The sequence below is a fragment of the Camelus dromedarius genome, chromosome 5 (assembly GCF_036321535.1).
Source record: "Camelus dromedarius isolate mCamDro1 chromosome 5, mCamDro1.pat, whole genome shotgun sequence".
Lineage (NCBI taxonomy): Eukaryota > Metazoa > Chordata > Mammalia > Artiodactyla > Camelidae > Camelus > Camelus dromedarius.
Window position 1 is genome coordinate 91,447,810 of NC_087440.1, and position 17,883 is coordinate 91,465,692.

At 40.4% G+C, this 17,883-nt stretch overlaps 1 protein-coding gene across 15 annotated transcripts in view; it reads left to right on the plus strand.

Annotated features, from left to right (window-relative positions):
• Positions 1–17,883, plus strand: part of WDR20 (WD repeat domain 20) — a 59,835-nt gene that overhangs the window by 9,636 nt on the left and 32,316 nt on the right. For 6 of the 15 annotated variants that reach the window (XM_031454331.2, XM_031454348.2, XM_031454330.2 and 3 more), the window contains exon 2: positions 7,308–7,367. The exons of the other annotated variants lie outside the window; for them this stretch is intronic. In XM_031454331.2, coding sequence (XP_031310191.1) covers positions 7,308–7,367 — 60 coding nt within the window. The remainder of the gene's footprint in view (positions 1–7,307; positions 7,368–17,883) is intronic. 15 annotated transcript variants of the gene reach the window in all.

Here is a 17,883-nt window from a genome sequence, read left to right on the forward strand (position 1 = left end):
TTTGTGTTTTAATTATATAAAATATTTCCATGGTTCTGACATCAGAACCATACAGCACAGTTACATTCAGAGATGTCTAGCTTCCATTTCTGCCTGACCCCTAAGTTTCCTTCCTTTCCCTATAATCACTTTATTTGTTTCTGACTCATCCTTTTGTTGTTATAAGAATAAGATGACATTTGAGCAGAGATTTGAAGGGATTGAGGAGGGAGCAAACTGTGCATGATATTTTGCATCTTGTTTTTTCTGCTTAATGATATATATTGGAGATCTTTACATATTAGTAAATAGAGAGCTTCCTCACTCTTTCTTATAGTTGCTTTATACTCCATGCTGTGGATGTGCCACAATTTATTTAACAAGATGACTCCTGGCTGTTAATATTTTTTTAAATTACAGATAAAGCTGCAGTGAATAACTTTTCATGTGTATTATTTTGCACAGAGGCAGGTGTATCTGTAGTATGTATTTCCAGAGGAGATACTGCTGGGTCAGAGGGTAAATGCCTATATGTTTTTAACAGATATCATCAAACCGCCCTCCGAAGGGAGGAGTTGTACTAATTTGTACTCCCACGTGAGATCACCTGTTGCACAACAGCCTTGCCAACAGTATGTGGTCAGACTTTTGCATTTGATCTGATAGGTGAGAAATTAGTATAATTTTGTTTGTTTTCTCCTCGTAACAAGTGAGGTGAACTTATTTCTAAATATTAGGAGTGAAATGTATTTCTTTTTCTATCAGCTATCTGTTTCACATCCTTTGCCCATTTTCTGTTGGGTTTTTGGACTTTTTTTTTTTTTTTTTGAGAGCTCTATATGCTTCCGGGAGATTTTTGCCTGTGATGTGAATTACAGATTTTTTTCTTCTGTTTGTCATCTATCTTGTAATTTTGCTTAGGGGGGCTGCGTGTGTTTGTTCCTGTTTTTGTTTTTGCCATAAAGAATTTTCATATTTTTTGTAGTTAAATTTATAAGTTTATAAATTTTCTTCTATAAACTTTTATAATTTTGAGCCACAGTTTTATTATTTAGGTCTTAACCAGTTGTCATTCTCTAAGGTTTAAATAAGAGGGATAAGATTCTCATTTTTAAGTTTGAGAATTAGGTTTAACAAAGACTTTTCTGGAAGCAGGGGATGAACATTGAAATGTGCTGTACAGGGAGCTGGTGGACAGTGATTCACTCGTGGATTTCAGGGTTTGGCTTACCCTGACTATGTTATAATATTAGATACTGGGTTTGCAAATAACAGGAAACCCAACTGGATTGACTGGGGCACCAGTTCTGTTTTTCAGAGATTCTCTGGGTTTTGCTTTCTGTTGTATGTCAGCCTGGCTTAGGAGGCAAAATGGGGGTAGGGGTTCCAGGCTTCACATTTCTGTACCACATGGACCAGAATGAGAACCAGGATCCAGGATGAGAACAGTTCTTCTAGTTATTTTCTCAGAAGAATAAGGACGATTTTTTTCACAGAAGCCCCTAGCAAACGTCCTTTAACTCGTTTCCCCGAATTGTATTACCAGCCCATTCCTGTGGCCTGAGTCTTGACTAACCCATACCTTTAGCAAGGGGTTTGGATTATCTGATACCCTGATTGCTCTGGAGCTGCAGTATGAGTAGATTCCAGACAGGAGACTAGATCTGTAGATAGACACTGGATGGGCAACCAAGAGATGCAGACTGCATGGACAATCTTACACTGGGTTAAGTGTTGGGGACCAGACGTAGTGGACACAGCTGTTTCCTTGAGAGAAGAGCTCATGGTGTGATGAGTTGGTAAAGCAAGGGCTACAGCTCGCTCCGGCCGCCTGGGCTGTGTTGTACTCCGGCGGGGTTTAGCAGCCTCTCTTCCCTTTACTCTTGCTGTGTGGCTACTTTGGATGTCCTCCCATTGTTTCCCACTGTATTGGCATTTTTTTGTCTGACTCTTTGTCTCCTCCACTAAACTGTGAAACTCGAGGGCAGAGACCACCTTATTCACTATATTCATCACAGTGCCTGTGCATAGGATGCACATTGTGTTCCATTTTAAATGAATGAGTTGGTTGAAGTTACAGTCCCCTAAGGACTTACTTGAGTAAATTCAGTAATCTTTCAAAATCCATGTCACAAGACAAATCTAGTTAGTGTTCATTACCAGAGCTTGCAGAGAGGTAGGCTTGCCAGCCCCTTTTGAATTTGTTGAGAGGCTGTTAGAAATTAGTCACAATTTTGAATCTTGTGCTGTTAAGAGTTTTGGGTTAATCCAAGAGGTAGCTGTGTTTGGTGTCTTGATTGCCTGGAGCAACATTGTCCTTGTCCTGGCGTCTTGGAAAAAAGTGCTCACGCTCTCCCTTCCATTCCCTTCTTTCCACTTAATCCTAGAAATCGCACAACTCTTTACATGCTCTTCTTCTTCTCTGGACTTTGGAATACGTGAGCGTGTAGCTAGCAAGACTGAGGACAGTATTAGCTCAGCTAATTAAACAATGGTGGCTGTTATGCTCAGGGCTTTCCTTGGTGCGACCACAGTTTGCAGTTCCCAGACAGCTCGGAGAGTGGTTGCAGGTTGAACTGGAAAGGCTTCACAGGGTCCCGACCGCTGCTCTGCAAAGTGAGCTCCAGACCAGGCATCACTTCGTTTGGCACTACGCATGTCCCTTTGAGTCTCTGCCCTTAGACTCATGCCATCTTCCTCTTTTCCTCATGAGCTTGTGCTGACTTCTTGGCCACCTCTGCTCATTGGGAGCACCTTGGTACCTGCCTCACAGCCTGCCTTTCCTCTCCTGCTCCTGCTGCCGTCTTGGGTGGTTTCATGAGTACCGCAGAGCCCATGAAGCTCCTTGGCTCCTCGATTTCTTGACTACCATGTCCACCCGCCGTGACCTCCTCTATGGCCCTCTCCCATAGTGACACTCTGGGTCTTGTCAGCTGAAACGGCTTCAGCTCCAAAATTATTAATTCAGGTAGAAACAGTTGTCCTTCCACTCCATTGTGACCTTGGCTCCCACTGCTCTAATCTCTTCAAGGTACCGGTTACTCAGCTTCACGCTGCGCAGTCGCTAGACACCATGCAGCCCGCAGCGTCCTTGACCTCTCAGCAGCATTTGACACAGCTGGTCATCTTCTCTTTATTGAAGCACTCCATGTCATGACACTGTTTTTTTCTTTTTTCTTTTTTTCAACATTTTTTATTGAGTAATAGTCATTTTACAATGTTGTATCAAATTCCAGTATAGAGCACAATTTTTCAGTTATACATGAACATACAACGAATAGTTGTCACATTCTTTTTTCACTGTGCACGTCATGACACTTTAATCTCAACTTCTTTCTGCCTTTCTAGCCCACATCTCTTTGGCCACTCTTTACTTCACCTTTCTCCATTCCGTCTGCTCTACCTAGTCTTTAACTGGATTTCCTTATGACTCAGGCCCCATTCCCTTTTCTTACTCCCGTTGTAAATGTCCTCTGTATCTGTGCCTTTTATTCCTGAAATTGTTTATGCCTTTTCTCCCCCGACCCACCACCCTCCACAAAGGAAAAGGTATTTATTGCAACAAATTAATTCCCTGTGGATATTCCCCTGCAAGCACAAATCCCTTTGTTAGGGCAATTAGATCTTATGCTACATGTGCTCCAGCAGAGCTCATCTCTGTCCCTCTTAGCTCTAGAGCTTCCTTCTTGATGGTGACTTTTGCCAGTTCCTTCTTACCCCGTTCTCTTTTGCTTTCTAGACCATGTTTCTGTGATCAAAGGGCCACCTCCAAGTTGGAACCGTGGCCCCGTCCTCTGCAGAGCAGGGACCTGCTCTGGAGCCCCTGGGGCATTCATGTTTCTGCATTCTTAGGCAGCTACTGGCTTCAGTCACTAGCTTGAACTTCACCCCTGGTTCATATTTAATCTTTTCTTGAATAAACTTGCAAGGGTTTGTCGATGAAAATTTTGTTTCACAGAATCAGTTTTCTGTGTTGTAATATCTGTTATTTTTATTTCCTTTCTGTTTTCTTTAGATTTATGCTGTTTTTTTTCTAGCTTTCTGAATTGAAAACATAGGTTTTCAGCCTTTCTTGCTTTTTAATGATGTGCTTAAGGCTGTGGAATTTCCTTTAACAGTCATCCATGTTACATATGTGGTAATATCATTGTCATTAAGATCTAAATATTTTGTTATTTTCATTTTTATTTCATCTTTAACCCTAAATTTCTAAACAGGCATTTAAAAAGTTTCTATTAATGGTATTTAATTTTGTTATTGATTAACTTATTCACATGATGTGGTCATAGAATATATTTTTTGATACCAGTTACTTGAAATGTGATGATCTTTTTCTTTGTGACCTAGTTAAAATGTTCCATATGTTTTTAAAAGAATGTATATCCTCTGTTTGTTAGTTCAAGGTGACATCTCTTTGTGTTTGATCAAGTTTTTAATGCTGTTCACATTGTCCAAATTTTTACAATTTTTATGACTGCCTTATTTGTCAATTTCTGATAGGTGTGTTAAATATCTTACTGTGATATTCTGTTTTGAGGATTGGAAACTCATTTTATTTTTGTTAGTTTTTGCATGGAATGTCTTTCTATGCTTTTTTCCAACTTATTTTTGTGATTTTTGTGTTTTGATCCTTTTAAATCTCTTCTATTTTATTGTTAGTCGTGACACTTTCTTCTCGCTCTTCCTCCCCACACCTACTTTTACTGTCTGGAGTGCCTGCTGATTTTATCTCCATGGTAGATCTTGACTACATCTCCGTTTGTTGCCCTCGTTCGTCTCCCCGGCACCTTGCAGCCTTCTGACTGGTCTTCTGCGTTGCTCTTGCCCCCCTCTCATTCATCCTCTGTGAGCTTTAAAAATGTGATTCTGATTGTCACTCCCAGGCTTCACATCTTTCAGTGGTTCTTGTTGCTTTTAGCATTAAAAGCAAAATTACTGACACGGCTTCTGAGGCTCCGCGCGGGCTGGCTCCTGCTTACCTCGTCATCCTCTCCTCCCTTTGCTAGATCTTCCTGGTGCACTGATTTCCTTTCAGTTCTCTTACCGAGCCTGACCCTTCTTGCCACAAATTCTTCTTACGTGCCGTTTCCTTTGCAGGGAATGTACACTCCCTGCCCCTTCATCTCTTCAGTTCCTACTCTTTCAAATCTTAACTCATGTCTTTTTAAAAAAATACATTTTTATTGAAGTATAGTCAGTTTACAATGTTGTGTCAATTTCTGGTGCACAGCATAATACTTCAGTCATATAGGAACATACATAAATTTGTTTTCATGTTCTTTTTCACTTTAAGTTACTACAAGATGTTGAATATAGTTCTCTGTGCTGTACAACTCATATGTCTTTTTTCCCCAAACCTCTCACCCTGACCCCTGACTAGGTCAGCTCTTCTGTTATCCTCTACCAGGTTGTCTCTCTAGCATGTCACAATAATAATAAAATAATCCAAATTTGAAATGTGTTGTCCCTCTTCTCCCTACCAGCTAAACTAGATTGCAAACTCAGGAGGGCTGATTTCATCTAGTTCATTCCTGAACCTGTGTTGTCAGTGCCTTTGATGCATTACATGCACTCTTTAAATATGTGAATGAAAGGATAAATGTATAAATGACTTTGCTGTTTGTTTATTGATAGTAGGTAGATTATGGTAACCATATTGTCTTTATGTAGTTGGTATATTTGGTTAAATATTTTAAATGAATCAGTCTCTGATCTTCGTGATATCTGTTTTGTGAGATAATGTATTTCAAGAACAGCAAGCTGTCATGAGTACCCCCTTCCCTCTCACCTAGTCCTTCCCTCCCTCCTTCTGCAGGTACATCTTTCCGTGGCACTAGCAATGGGTAGAGGCATGAAAGAAAACTGAGAAATCTGTTCTGTTTAAAAGCTTCCTTAGACGGAAATTCTGCTAATCATTCAAATTACTAATAAGTTTGCCCTGTTGAAATTTCTCCTTCATTGGCAGCAGTAAAAAGGAAAGTTGTATTTCCCCCCTTAAAGTTAAAATTAGGATATGTTTATTGTAGAAAATTTGGAAAATTCAAGGAAGAAATAAAAAAACCTACCCCACAGCTCTTACTATTTTGATGTTTTTCCTGCCAGTCTGTCCTGGTGCTCAGTTTTACCTTAAGCGTCATTCAGATCCCCTGTGCCTAATACTATGCCTGGCACAGAGTGAGTGCTTGTTAAGTATGTGGAGAGTGAGCCCAAGTGTGGGCTCTAGTTGGTCTGTAGATAAGCACTGCTTTTTGTTGATGGTATTTAAAACCCATTCTAGCGTAGTTGAGCTTTGTATGCAGGTGTGACTTTTTTGTAAATGAACTTATTAGATCACTGTAAAGCATTGCATGGGCTAAATAGTTTGGAGTCCTCAGTCTACTTCCCATCCTTCAGTACAGCCGGCTGACTTTGCCTTAGAATGTACCCAGAATCTGCTCACCTCCACCGCACCGCCTTAGTTTCAGGAAACTCCGTCTCTCATGGGTTGTGACGGTGGACTCCCTGCTTCTGCTCTTGCCTCTTACAGTCTCTTCTCCTGTCGGTAGCCAGACTGACCTTTCACACAGGATCGGTCAGAACTTATTTCCCCACTGTTTAAAAATTTGTAATGCTTTTCCATATCACTTAGAGTAAGACCTCAATTCTTTATTGTGATCTGGTACCTTCCCCCTCCCTTAACCCCCCCAGGAGCTTTGCTGCTGCAGCCTCTCTCGCTGCTGCTGCTCCCTCCGTTCTGTTCCTGGAGGAGGGGCACTTTCCACCCTCAGAGCCTTGTGTCGCTGTGTTGTTCCTTCTGACAAGTCTTCTCCCTGGCTTCCACAGGGCCGGCTCCTTCCCTTCTTCTCATCTCGGCCTTTCAAGGAAGCTTTCTGTCACCCCTACCCAGAAGGCTCTAGAATCACCCTTCCACCTCAGTCCTGCAACTCCCCTTTCCTGACTGAATTTTCTTCATAGCCCTTTCCATTCTCCGATATTCACTTGATTATTTGTTTACAGGCTGTTTCCCTCCTGAAGTCCCCAAGAGGAGGGATTTATCTGTCTTCAAGGCTGAGACCCAGTGCCTAAAACAGTGCTTGGCACATGTAGAACTCATTAAATATTGAGTGGATAGTGAAAGGAATTTGTCATCTCAAGTAGCTTAGTGGGAAAGTCTTCATTTAGAACATAGGTATTACGACTTCACATAGGCATACTTTATTTTTAAAAAAGGTAATGCATTCACATGATTCAAAGTTCAAATGGTATTGCAGCGAAAAGTCTCTCACCCCTGTCCCCTTGCCACCCTGTGCCCCTCCTCGGAGTAACTAGTGTTCTTTGTATATTTCCAGAGACAGCCTGTGGTTCTACAGATAAAATCACAGATATATTCCTCCCTCCTAAAAAAAAAAGTAAGTGTGAGCATCTGTACTGTTTTGCACCCTGCCTTTGTTTTGTTTTGTTTTGTTTTATAAAATATATTTTGCAGATTATTTTTTGTCAGTGTGTGAAGAGCTCTTTCTTTTGTTAGTAGCTGCACAGTATCCCATTGTATGACTGTCCTGTTGTTCCTTTTGTGATAAACATTGACGTTGCTTCCAGTCTAACTATCATAACCTGCGCTGCAGTAAGTAACCTTGTGCAGATATCATTTTGCCAGGCTGCTAGTGTATCTGAAGAGTAGATTCCTGTGAGGGAAATCACTGGGTCGAAGGACATGTGCATCTGTAGTTTTGGTAGACGCGGTCACGTTATCCTCCACAGCAAGCTGTCCCAGTTTGTACTTCTGGCACAGTGTGCTCTTGTTTGATCTTTGCCACTTTGACAGACGAAAAGTGGTGTGAGCGTCACTTCATATATTAAAGAGCCATTTGTACTTTTTTCTGTGAGTTGTTCATGTCCTGTACCCATTTTTCTACTATGATTTTGGGTTTTTTTCTTTTTTTAACTTGTAGGAGCTCTCTTTTATATAAATTAGCCCTTAATTTATGATCTGAGTTGCAGGCATTTGGTTCCATTTGTCAGTTTTCTGACCTTGCTCATGGTAGTTTTTCCTAGGAAGAAATTTTATTTTTTTATGGACAAACGTATTAGTCTTTCATCTTGTGGCCGTGGGTTTGGGATTATACTTAGCCCTTCTGATTTTATTTTTTTAAATCCTCATGGTGTCTTCTTGTACTTCTGAGGTTTCATTGTTTACATTGGATATCCCTTTGATACTGCTGAGATTTATTCTGGTAGAAGATGTGAAAATGGGTTTCAACACTTTCCTTTTACAATCTTAGGGTTTTTTGATTTCTTATGTGTTACGTGGAAAATAATCTGTCAGCAATTTTCTCCTGAATTGTGAGTGGTGTAGACTGGTGAATCATGGTGTTGTGTGTATTTTTTCATTACAAGTTGTAGTTATCTTTATCTCACCAACGTTGACCTAAAAATAATAATTGAAATGCAGTCTTTTGGTGAGATTGTTTTGTAACAAATTTCGTAGAATTTTCAGTTGGTAAATAAAGATTAGTAATAACAGGTGCAATGATAGCTAATTAACATGAACTGCACTTAAGGAACATGTTTAGTAAATGATGCAAAACTAAAGAAATAAGAGGTTTTTACCCTCTCATTTTAGTGAATCGTGTTTGAGGTGTCAGCTCCCTTGATTAACGCCTAGTAATGCCAAATCAATAAATAGGGTTTAACAGGGCTTGATTCTCATATCTGCTAGACTCCCTCTGTGGGGCATCATCGTGCAGAGTGAACGTTCTGCAGGTCTTGGCTGACAGGGTGCTTTGGGATCACTGCGTCAGAATCAGTGATGATTCTTCACTACTTCTGCCCTTTTATTCCATTTCCGTGCCAGCTAGCCTGGCTTTACCTTACCTGCTGCATCTTTGCTTATGGTTACCATTTTCACTGTGTGGTTAACTTTCTCAAGCTTTGTAATGGCTCATTTACTAAAACTGTCAAAAAAATTCAAGCTGAGCCTAGTGAGAAAGTTAGCCTAGCAATGGCTTCTTTAAAGTCTGTCAGTTCTTGTGATGAACTTCTCCCACATGGATATTTAACTGGCCAAGCTGTGGCCTCGCACACTTGTTTTGTCTGTCTGTCTTGGTCTTTTCTCCAGTGCCATCCCACACCTTTCTGCTCAACTATACCATTGCCTCAATATTTGACTTCTTAACATTTATGAAAACTGTCAGGTTCGTCTTCCTTCACTCTTCCCTTCCCTCACTGGTTCTCTTCCATGTGCTCCTCAACCAGCAGCATCAGCATCTTTTCAGAACTTGTGGAAATGCGAATCATAGGCCCCCCTCTTGACCAAACTGCATCAGAAACTCGGGCTGGGCCCAGCACTGTGTTTAACTGGCCGGTGACTCATGTGCTGACGTTTTGAGAACTGCTGCCTTATGGGGTCCAATTCAGGGCACTTCTCACAGCAAACACTCAGTAAGCTTATGGGTCACTTAATTTGTGGATTTTATTAATGGCCATTGATGAGTTTGTTTATCATCACAGTTACTGTGGTATTGAACACCTACTCAGTGCTGAGCACTGAACTAGGTGCTTTCACACACGTTATCTCATCCCGACAAATACTTTGCAAAATAAGGACTGGTGTTTCCCACTTTGTATACAGATGAGAAAGGGGAGTCTCTGAGGAGTGAAGTGGCTCGCCAAGCCTCACAGCTGGGGAGTGGCGGCGTGCGATTTCAGCGAGGCTGTCAGACTCCAAGCCTGTGTCCTTTCTGGCACACCACACTGCCTCGTGTAAAGCCCTGTCTTCAGAGAGTACATGCGAGTGTGTGGCTCTTGTGCGGCCACATGACAGATGTTTGTACTAGCCTTGTTTCTGGACTTGTCCCCTCACAGTCTTAACCATGTCTACTAAGCAACAATCTTATAGCTTTTTTTTTTAAATAGAAACAAACACTGTTTTATTTCCTTTTCTCAATATTAGTTTACTTACAGTACATCAGAGAATAGGAGGTAAAAGAGGCTTTGAGATCAGAGTCCGACCTCTGCGTTTTCACTTGTCTAGTCATCACATTTTATATGCTACTTGGTATTTTTGTCTCAGAAATCAACTTGCACTTTCATTGAGGTATAAATTAGTATACTACCCAGCTCTGGCCTCTGCACTTACACTATTTGTACAACTTTAAAAAATCATGCTGCATTAGATTTAGAAAAATCTTAATTGGATAAAGTAATCTTGCTGGCTTTGCTGTAGCCCAGCTGTGTTATGAGCGGGAAGTGAACAGGCCTCAGCAGGCTGAGCGCTGCTCTGACCCGGTGGCGGTGGCAGCCCACTGCCGTCTCTGCCACAGTGGTGGTGGTTGTGGGGGGGCTTGTCACTCCGGCTTTTTGCTCCCTCTTACCTCTTTGACCTTCCCCCTTCCCGCTTTCAAACCCCCACCACTCCACACACACATTTTTGGACAGGCAACTAAATAGAAAAATACATTTATTTTTAAAATGCCTGCAAGGAATCAAATGCTTGTTTCCATGCTAATTTACTGTACTTCTTGCTTTGAATGCATTTAACAAATGTAAAGTGATACTATTTACTTAATAATGATAATAGCTAATACTTGCATGGCGTATTGTGTGGGCACTATTCTAATCGCTTTGTGTATTTTAACTCCTTAATCCTCAAGCACTGTATACAGTAGGAACTATGTTATTATCCTCCTTTTCCCATTTTGTGGAAATGGTAGTGTGGAAAGGCGAATCGTTAGTCCAAGCCCACAGGGCAACAGTGACGGGACACGGATCAAACCCAGGCATCCTGGCTGCAGTCTGTGCTCCTAATCACTCCTCAAAGTATAATGTAGGTTTTCCAACCGAGCTTTCTTTATAATGTGTCACTTTACATTTTTGAACTGGTATCCTGTTCAATGTTTTTATTTTCCTGGGTTAGGACCTGTGTGGAGGATGGGACTGACACAATTGTTTTCAGAAAGAAATAATTTAGGCCCTTTAAAAGTGTCAAATGATTGAGTTGTTTGCTAGGGACTCCGGCGGAAGACCTGTGATGATGGCAGGTGTCATCCTGGGCTTGAAAAGAGCCTTCCAGGGGCTTTCTCAGCCTTGTCCTGCACCGGGCAGGCCCTGGCTGGCTCTCTGCGCTTTGCCGTGCTCTCCCTCCTGTGTCCTTGAGTGCGCCCTGGTTCCTCGCTGCCTGATGTGCCCGTGTGTGGCTGGAGGTCTGAGAACTTTGTGAGAACAGCACAAGTGCTTGGACTTGCTGTGGGCAACAGGAACATTTGGGATGTTGTGTCTAATTTAAAGACGAATCTAGTGGCAGTACCCTACGTGGAGGAGAAGTGAGATCCTTCCATGCCACCCTAAAGACTGCCTTCTAGTGCACAGCCACTTAGAAACTTGTAAGTGCTGCCTGTGGGACCTGCTGGTGTTCGGAGCCTCAGCCTTTGTCATAACCATGTGTACCACCACGCTGAGCTGATGGCCTGTATTTCTTAGCTCTCTGTGTCTGTGCAGCCTCGCTTAAAATTGCTGCCTATTTCTGCCATCCTTCTTGTATTTGCACACAAAATTTGGATACATTCCTGCTGGCCAGAGTGTTATTAGTGGGCATTTGGCTCAACTGCAGAGGGAAGATTTTCTGGAAGACAGTCAGGAGCTTTGGAAAGAGCTGTGGTAGTGGACGTTGGCCTTAGTTGCTCAGGACACAGCCAGCTCCAGAACTTTGAATTATCCAGAGGCAAGCAGCTCACTTCTCCTGACTTGGGTCTCCCTCCCCACTCCTCAGCCTAGAGAAGGCTCGCAACTTGGCGCCAGCTAAATGAGTGTCATTGCTTTATGCTGTGCTTAATAAAAAGTTTTGCAGAAGTCTTCTGTATTTCTTTAAGTTGTAAATAGTTTCAACATTTGACAACTCGTTGTTACTGACTGATGTAGAAGCAAGAAAACCACAGGTGAAAAGAAAGGCGATGGAAGTGAGAGCTTTGGGTTAGGTTACCCTTGTGCTTTTCCTGAGCTTACTGGGTGCAGGGCACCTTGTAGGCAAGAAGAACAGAGCTCCAAGTTTAGCTGCAGTGTAAATCAGTTTTAGGATTTTAGGCAACTTACTTCCTTGGTCTTAAGTTGCAGCATCTTAAGAGTAAATGTGATTTTGTTTTTCTTTTTTGGAGCTCTGTTCCAGCTCTTCATGTCTGTCTGCTTTCTGATTCCGTGAGTGTGAGATTTAGGTTACTTGTGTTCATGTAAGATCATTGTGTATAGAGATATGTTGTAGAATTACGCTGGGATTTGCTTCTTCAGCCTGCTTCTTTGTGAATAGTTTTGTATTTAACTTTTTAAGCTAGCAGTTGCGAGTTTTACATTCTGTATGTTTTATCACGTGAGGTAATGAATGATAAGTGCTCAGAGCGAAGCACATGAGCAGTTGTGGCCAGGCGCTAGCTTTTGGATTATGGTTGATCTCAGCCTTCAGTGTGGAGCTGCCTTTTCAGCTGGTTGGCCTGCTAACCTACATTTCAAATACAGTGCTGTCCCCATTGAGACTACAAATACAATACTGTCCCTCTCGAGCCTAATATTTTTATTTCAGGCCTCAAGATTTTAAATGTTAAAATATTACTGAATACCAAAAAACGAATTCCACTGTGTAATTCTTTTAGCTGTTTCTTCTGGATTGAGGAAAATTTAGGGCCTGGCATCTCTAGAAGAGCATAGGACTGATGATGAATTTGTAGTTCAGTTCTTGTGAGAAAGAGGAGGATTCAGCTTTATATCTACATTAGTGGAAAAATTGGGAGGAAACCTTGGAATAGATTGAATTTCCCAAAGAGGACTCTGGGAAAAGTCCTCTGTTTGCCACTGTAGCAAATTAGGAGCACATAGTGAATGCTTCTACACTGTAGTACTATTTGAAGAGTGAAACAGGGGAACCAGCCATGGCCTTCTTATCTGTCCCCTGAATGGTTGGCTTCTTTAAAGAATCTTCTTGTCCTTTCTCATCAAACTGAGTGACATCACTGGTGCCACAGAAACATTAATAACCGACTCCAGTGATCCTAATTGGTGTGAAACTTATGATTTAGCCCATTCAAAATACATCTTCACTGTTGGTAAAGTATAATCCCTGCTCATGCATTTACTTGGTATAACCCTAAACTTCCTTTTAAGGTGAATTTTACTGTTTGTTCGTAAGGCACATATTTTTCTGACCCCGTGCAAGACCACAACATGCCTTTAAACTACTCGAATACTTTTCAGATGGTTTCAGTTGGGTTTTTTGTTCTTATTTGTTTGTTTTTTGGTCTGCATTTTCACCTTTTTCTATTTAAAAAATTGTACAAGTAATATATAATTATTGAGGAAAAGTTAGAAATTAAGAGGCAAAAAAATGTCATCTATATACAGCCCCCGTTTTAATAACCACTTTTATATTTTGGTGAATATCTTTTCAAGTTGTTTACTTTGCAAACATATATATCTCAAACAGAATGAAACTTTTTTAACTATGGAAAATTCCCAACTTACACGAAAGTAGAGAGCGTGTCTCCGAGCTTCTCCAGTTGTCAACATAGGCTAGTCTCTTTTCATCTATTATCTCACCCTCACTGCATTATTTTAAAGCAAACCCCGAATATCATATATTATTTTTTCTGTATTTTTTCTATGATACATGGACTGTTCTGGGAAATAAAACCACATTTTCATATGTGCAAAATTTATATTTGATAAAAGTCTGTTCTTTGACAGATTCATGAATACTTTTTACAGTTGATCTCTTGATATATGAGGATCTTTTTTATTATTTTATTTATTTTTAACTTTTTAATTTGAAATAATTACAGATTCATAGGAAGCTGCAAAAAAATGTGCATAGAGGTCCCCTGTAAACTTCCGCCAGTTTTCCCCGATGATAATGTTTGCATAACTATAGTACAATATCAAAGCCAGGAAATTGACATTGGTGAGCTTTACAGAGCTCATTTGGATTTCACAGGTTTGTGTGTGTGTGTGTGTGTGTGTGTGTATTCCATGTGTAGATTTATGTAACCACTACCACAAATAAGTGTTATTTTATAGTCAGTTTATTCAAATTCATTTTGTAGTTGGTTTATTCAGATTTGTTTCCAAACAAGGACCACACTTTGCATTTAATGTGCATGCCTTGTAAGTTTCTTTTAAATACAAAATTATTTTGCTATAATTTCACACTTAAAGAAAGTGACAAAAATAGTACAGAGAACTTCCAGATAGACTAATTATTTAAAATTTGCCTATTTGTTCTATCATTTGTGTGTTCCCTCCCCTCCTCCTCTTCCATGCCTTCCCTCTCCCCTCCATGTATATGTGTACATATAATAAGTCATTTGAGAGTAATTTGTGGACATCATGTCCATTTGTCCGTGTAAACTTCAGTTTGTTTCCCAAGAACAAGGATTTTTCTCTTATATAACTACAGTGCATTCATCAAAATAAAAAATGTAACCTTGATCTAATCCGCAATTCACGTTAAAATTTCACTTGTTTCCCATTTTCCCTTGGTTTGGGATCCAGTGCAGGTTCACACACTATAGTTAGTTGCAGGCCCTTTAGTCTCATTCAGTCTTGACCTGTTCCTTAGTCTTTTGTTTTCATGACTTTGACATCTTAGAAGAGTTCAGACCGGTTACTTTGTACAGTATCCCTCAATTTGGATTTGTCTGCTTTTTTCTTCATGATTGGGTTCATAGTCTGCGTTAGTGGAGCTGGGGATGCCGCAGAATGAGGTTGTGTCCTTCTCGGGGCAGCAGGTCAGGAGGCACAGGCTGCTCTTCATTGACTAAGGTTGTGTTTGCTAAACGAATCCATTGTAAAGTTCCACTTTGCTCTTTGTAATTGGTATGCAATTTGGGAGGGGATACTTTGCCACTACATAAATACCCTGTTTCCCTTCAGACTTTCATTTGCTAGTTTTAGCATCCATTGATGATTTCTGGCTGAATCATTTATTACATTATTACTATGATGCTTGTAAAATGGTGATTTTCAGACTCCATTATTCTTTCCTTCTACGTTTGTTAAGTATTAGTCTAATGTAGGGGAAAGCTTTGTTTTCTTCCCATTTATTGATATTAGTATGAACTCATAGTCTTATTTTATTCCATGAAAGTTCTGTAGTATTGTTTTTATGTTTAAATTGTCCCATCTTTGACCAATGGTAGTCCCTCTGCTTTGCCCTCTGAGTGTTTTGGACCCAACTTCAGTAGTCTTTGATAGCTTTCTTGCGCAGAGGTACAAAAAGATGTTCCAGATTCATCTTGTCCATTTCCTTCCCACACCTGGTATCAAGGCTATAGGAGCCTTGGTGACTTTAAGTTGCAAATAGCATCTGTGGCGCAGTGTGGGCAGGAGTTTCTATTACCATTTGATCATTGTTTCTATACCTTTTTACTGGACAGAGCTAGAAAATGAGTTTGTATTGGTCTTTCCTAATCAATTTTTAGATTAATGATTTTACGTTTATACCTCTTATGTGGAAAATCTGGGTTGCTAATGATATTCACAAAATTAATTTTTTTCTTTATTCTACAAGACATTCAGAATAACAATACACTATTATTACTAACAACATGATTACAGTATGAATACAATTTTAAGATTTCTTTGTAATTCTTTTTATCTTTGGAATCTTGTTCTTTTATTACATTTTTCACTTAATGAGATAGCATATAGCATCCTTCTTTGTGGGTAAGTAAATGTCTTCATTTTAAATGGCTACATGATACATTTATTTCATTTTTAGAACACATTGCATGTTAATAATGTTGTGTTAGAAACAAAGTCGAGTTGACTATCTTTGTATTTGTGTTTGGTCATTAAAATTACTTTTTAATTTAAGGATAGCGTTCAAATGGAAACGTGTGTAAGTGTAAAGGTGTATTAGTTTTTTACAAAAGCAGAATCAACCCCAGATTAAGTAACAGCGTTCCTGACCACCCAGAGCCTCCCCTGTGGTCCTTTCCCTGCACTCCTCAGGGGTAACCACCGTCCTCACTTCCAAACATCACAGATTTAGTTTTCCTTATTTTTGAACTTTATATAAATAGAATATTTAGTATATGGTATACTTCTTTTGTATCTGGCTTCTTTCACTTGATATTACTTTTTGAGATTTGCCATGTCAGTGCATGTAGCCTACGAGTCAGTGTCCGTGTACAGCCTGCTGTTTACCTAGCCTACTGCAGGTGGACATTTGTGCTGGGCCAGCCTTGGGCTATTGCAGACAGTTTCCACACTTGAAAAATATTTTCTGAGAATAAATCCCCAGGGGCTGATTTTGTGTATGAAGGGAAAGCAGCGTTTTCTCGGTCTTGCCAGGTCGCCCTCCTCAAGGCTGTGCTGACATGCAGCCTTGTCATGAGGTAAGGCCTGCCTCTCTGCATTCCTGCGTGTGCTGGTCTTCTCGTCCACATTTGAAACTGGCTGCTGTTGCATTACTAGTGCTGTACCAGTGCAGGATACACTTCAGGTGCCTAAAAAGGCTTTTTTAAATCTGATGGGGGAAAAAACATAAGAAGCGTCCGAGTAAATGTTACTAGGTGGCCTGTAAGATAGTTGTGTCCTGAAAATTTTTGGATTAGTTAGGACAAATGGCTAATAGCACAAGTGCCAAGTGAGTAGTATTCCAATGATTCTGTAAAACTTTAGATGAAGGAGAGAGTGAAGCCTTTCCTCGTGGTGGTATGTAGAATGGGTCAGATCTCTGTTACTCCCACTGATTTGAGGCTGCTTTCTTTACCCGAGGCCTGGCTGGATCAGACTGTTTGAATTACAGAGGCCAAATCCAGTATTTTGGCCTCTTATTTTAGTGACTGACCTCCTTTCATTTTAAGATAAGTTTAGTGTTCTCTCTAGCTCTCTGGCTTCCTCTTTGAAAACCCAGCAATGTACTGACTTCAAAATGCTGTCATTTTGATGTAAAATTAATGGTACACATCAGTGTCCTTTCTTGAAATTTTGTATGTTACAGATTCAGTTAGATCATTGTTCTAACTGAAGTTGGGTGATTGAAAAGGTAGCAGCAGCTTGTGATTGAAAGCACAGTTCTAAGCTCTGTGAAACCTTGGGCAGATCACCACTCCTCCGTGGGCCTCACTTTCATTGTAGGATGAGGAAATAAGGGTCAGAAAATTGGAGGGCTTCCACACAGTTGGAGATTTAGGGCATATCTTGCTTAGAATGGGAGCTCCTCTGCAGAGCACTGCTTATGTTACTCAGCAACTTGAATCGGAAAATTGAAAAATCACCCATGTGCTGTGCCAAACATAATAAGCTCGAGGATCATCAGGGAAACAATAGCGTAGTAGTTAAGCAGTGTATAGGAATGCTCACTCCTTGGAATGGTCTTTAATTGACCAGTATTGTCACAACACTTTTAGCAGGTCATAGAATTCCTCCCTACCCCCACCCCTTGTAGGGGAAACTTAAAAATATATGTTTTCTAAGAATTTGAAATGAGTCTCTTTTGCAGAAATGAAAGCATCTTGCCTTTTCTTCCATTTGAGATGTTGGTATTCTGTTGGGAATAGGAATACATATTTCTGTGCATAATTAACAGACGGTTTTAATAAATGTGGGTCATTTGAATATGTCAGCATTTTAACGTGATGAGATCTGGTGTTAGAATGTGTGCAAATTGAGTTTATCTGATGTTTATTCATAGTTTTCTTTAATGAAGAAATCAATATTTCATTAGCCTAAATGAAGCACCACGACAACCATTTATAGCATTTCGCGTTGTGCTAAGAGACGTAACCTGAACTTGGAGTGCAGCGTAGGGGAACAGAGAGATGGCGAAGATGCTGCAGTTAGCAGCTCATTAAGTTCATTTTTAAAGACCACTCCAAGGGAACAGGAGTAGAGTTTACTTGGCTGGCAGTTTTTAAGTGACAGGCTGCCTTGGGAAAAAAT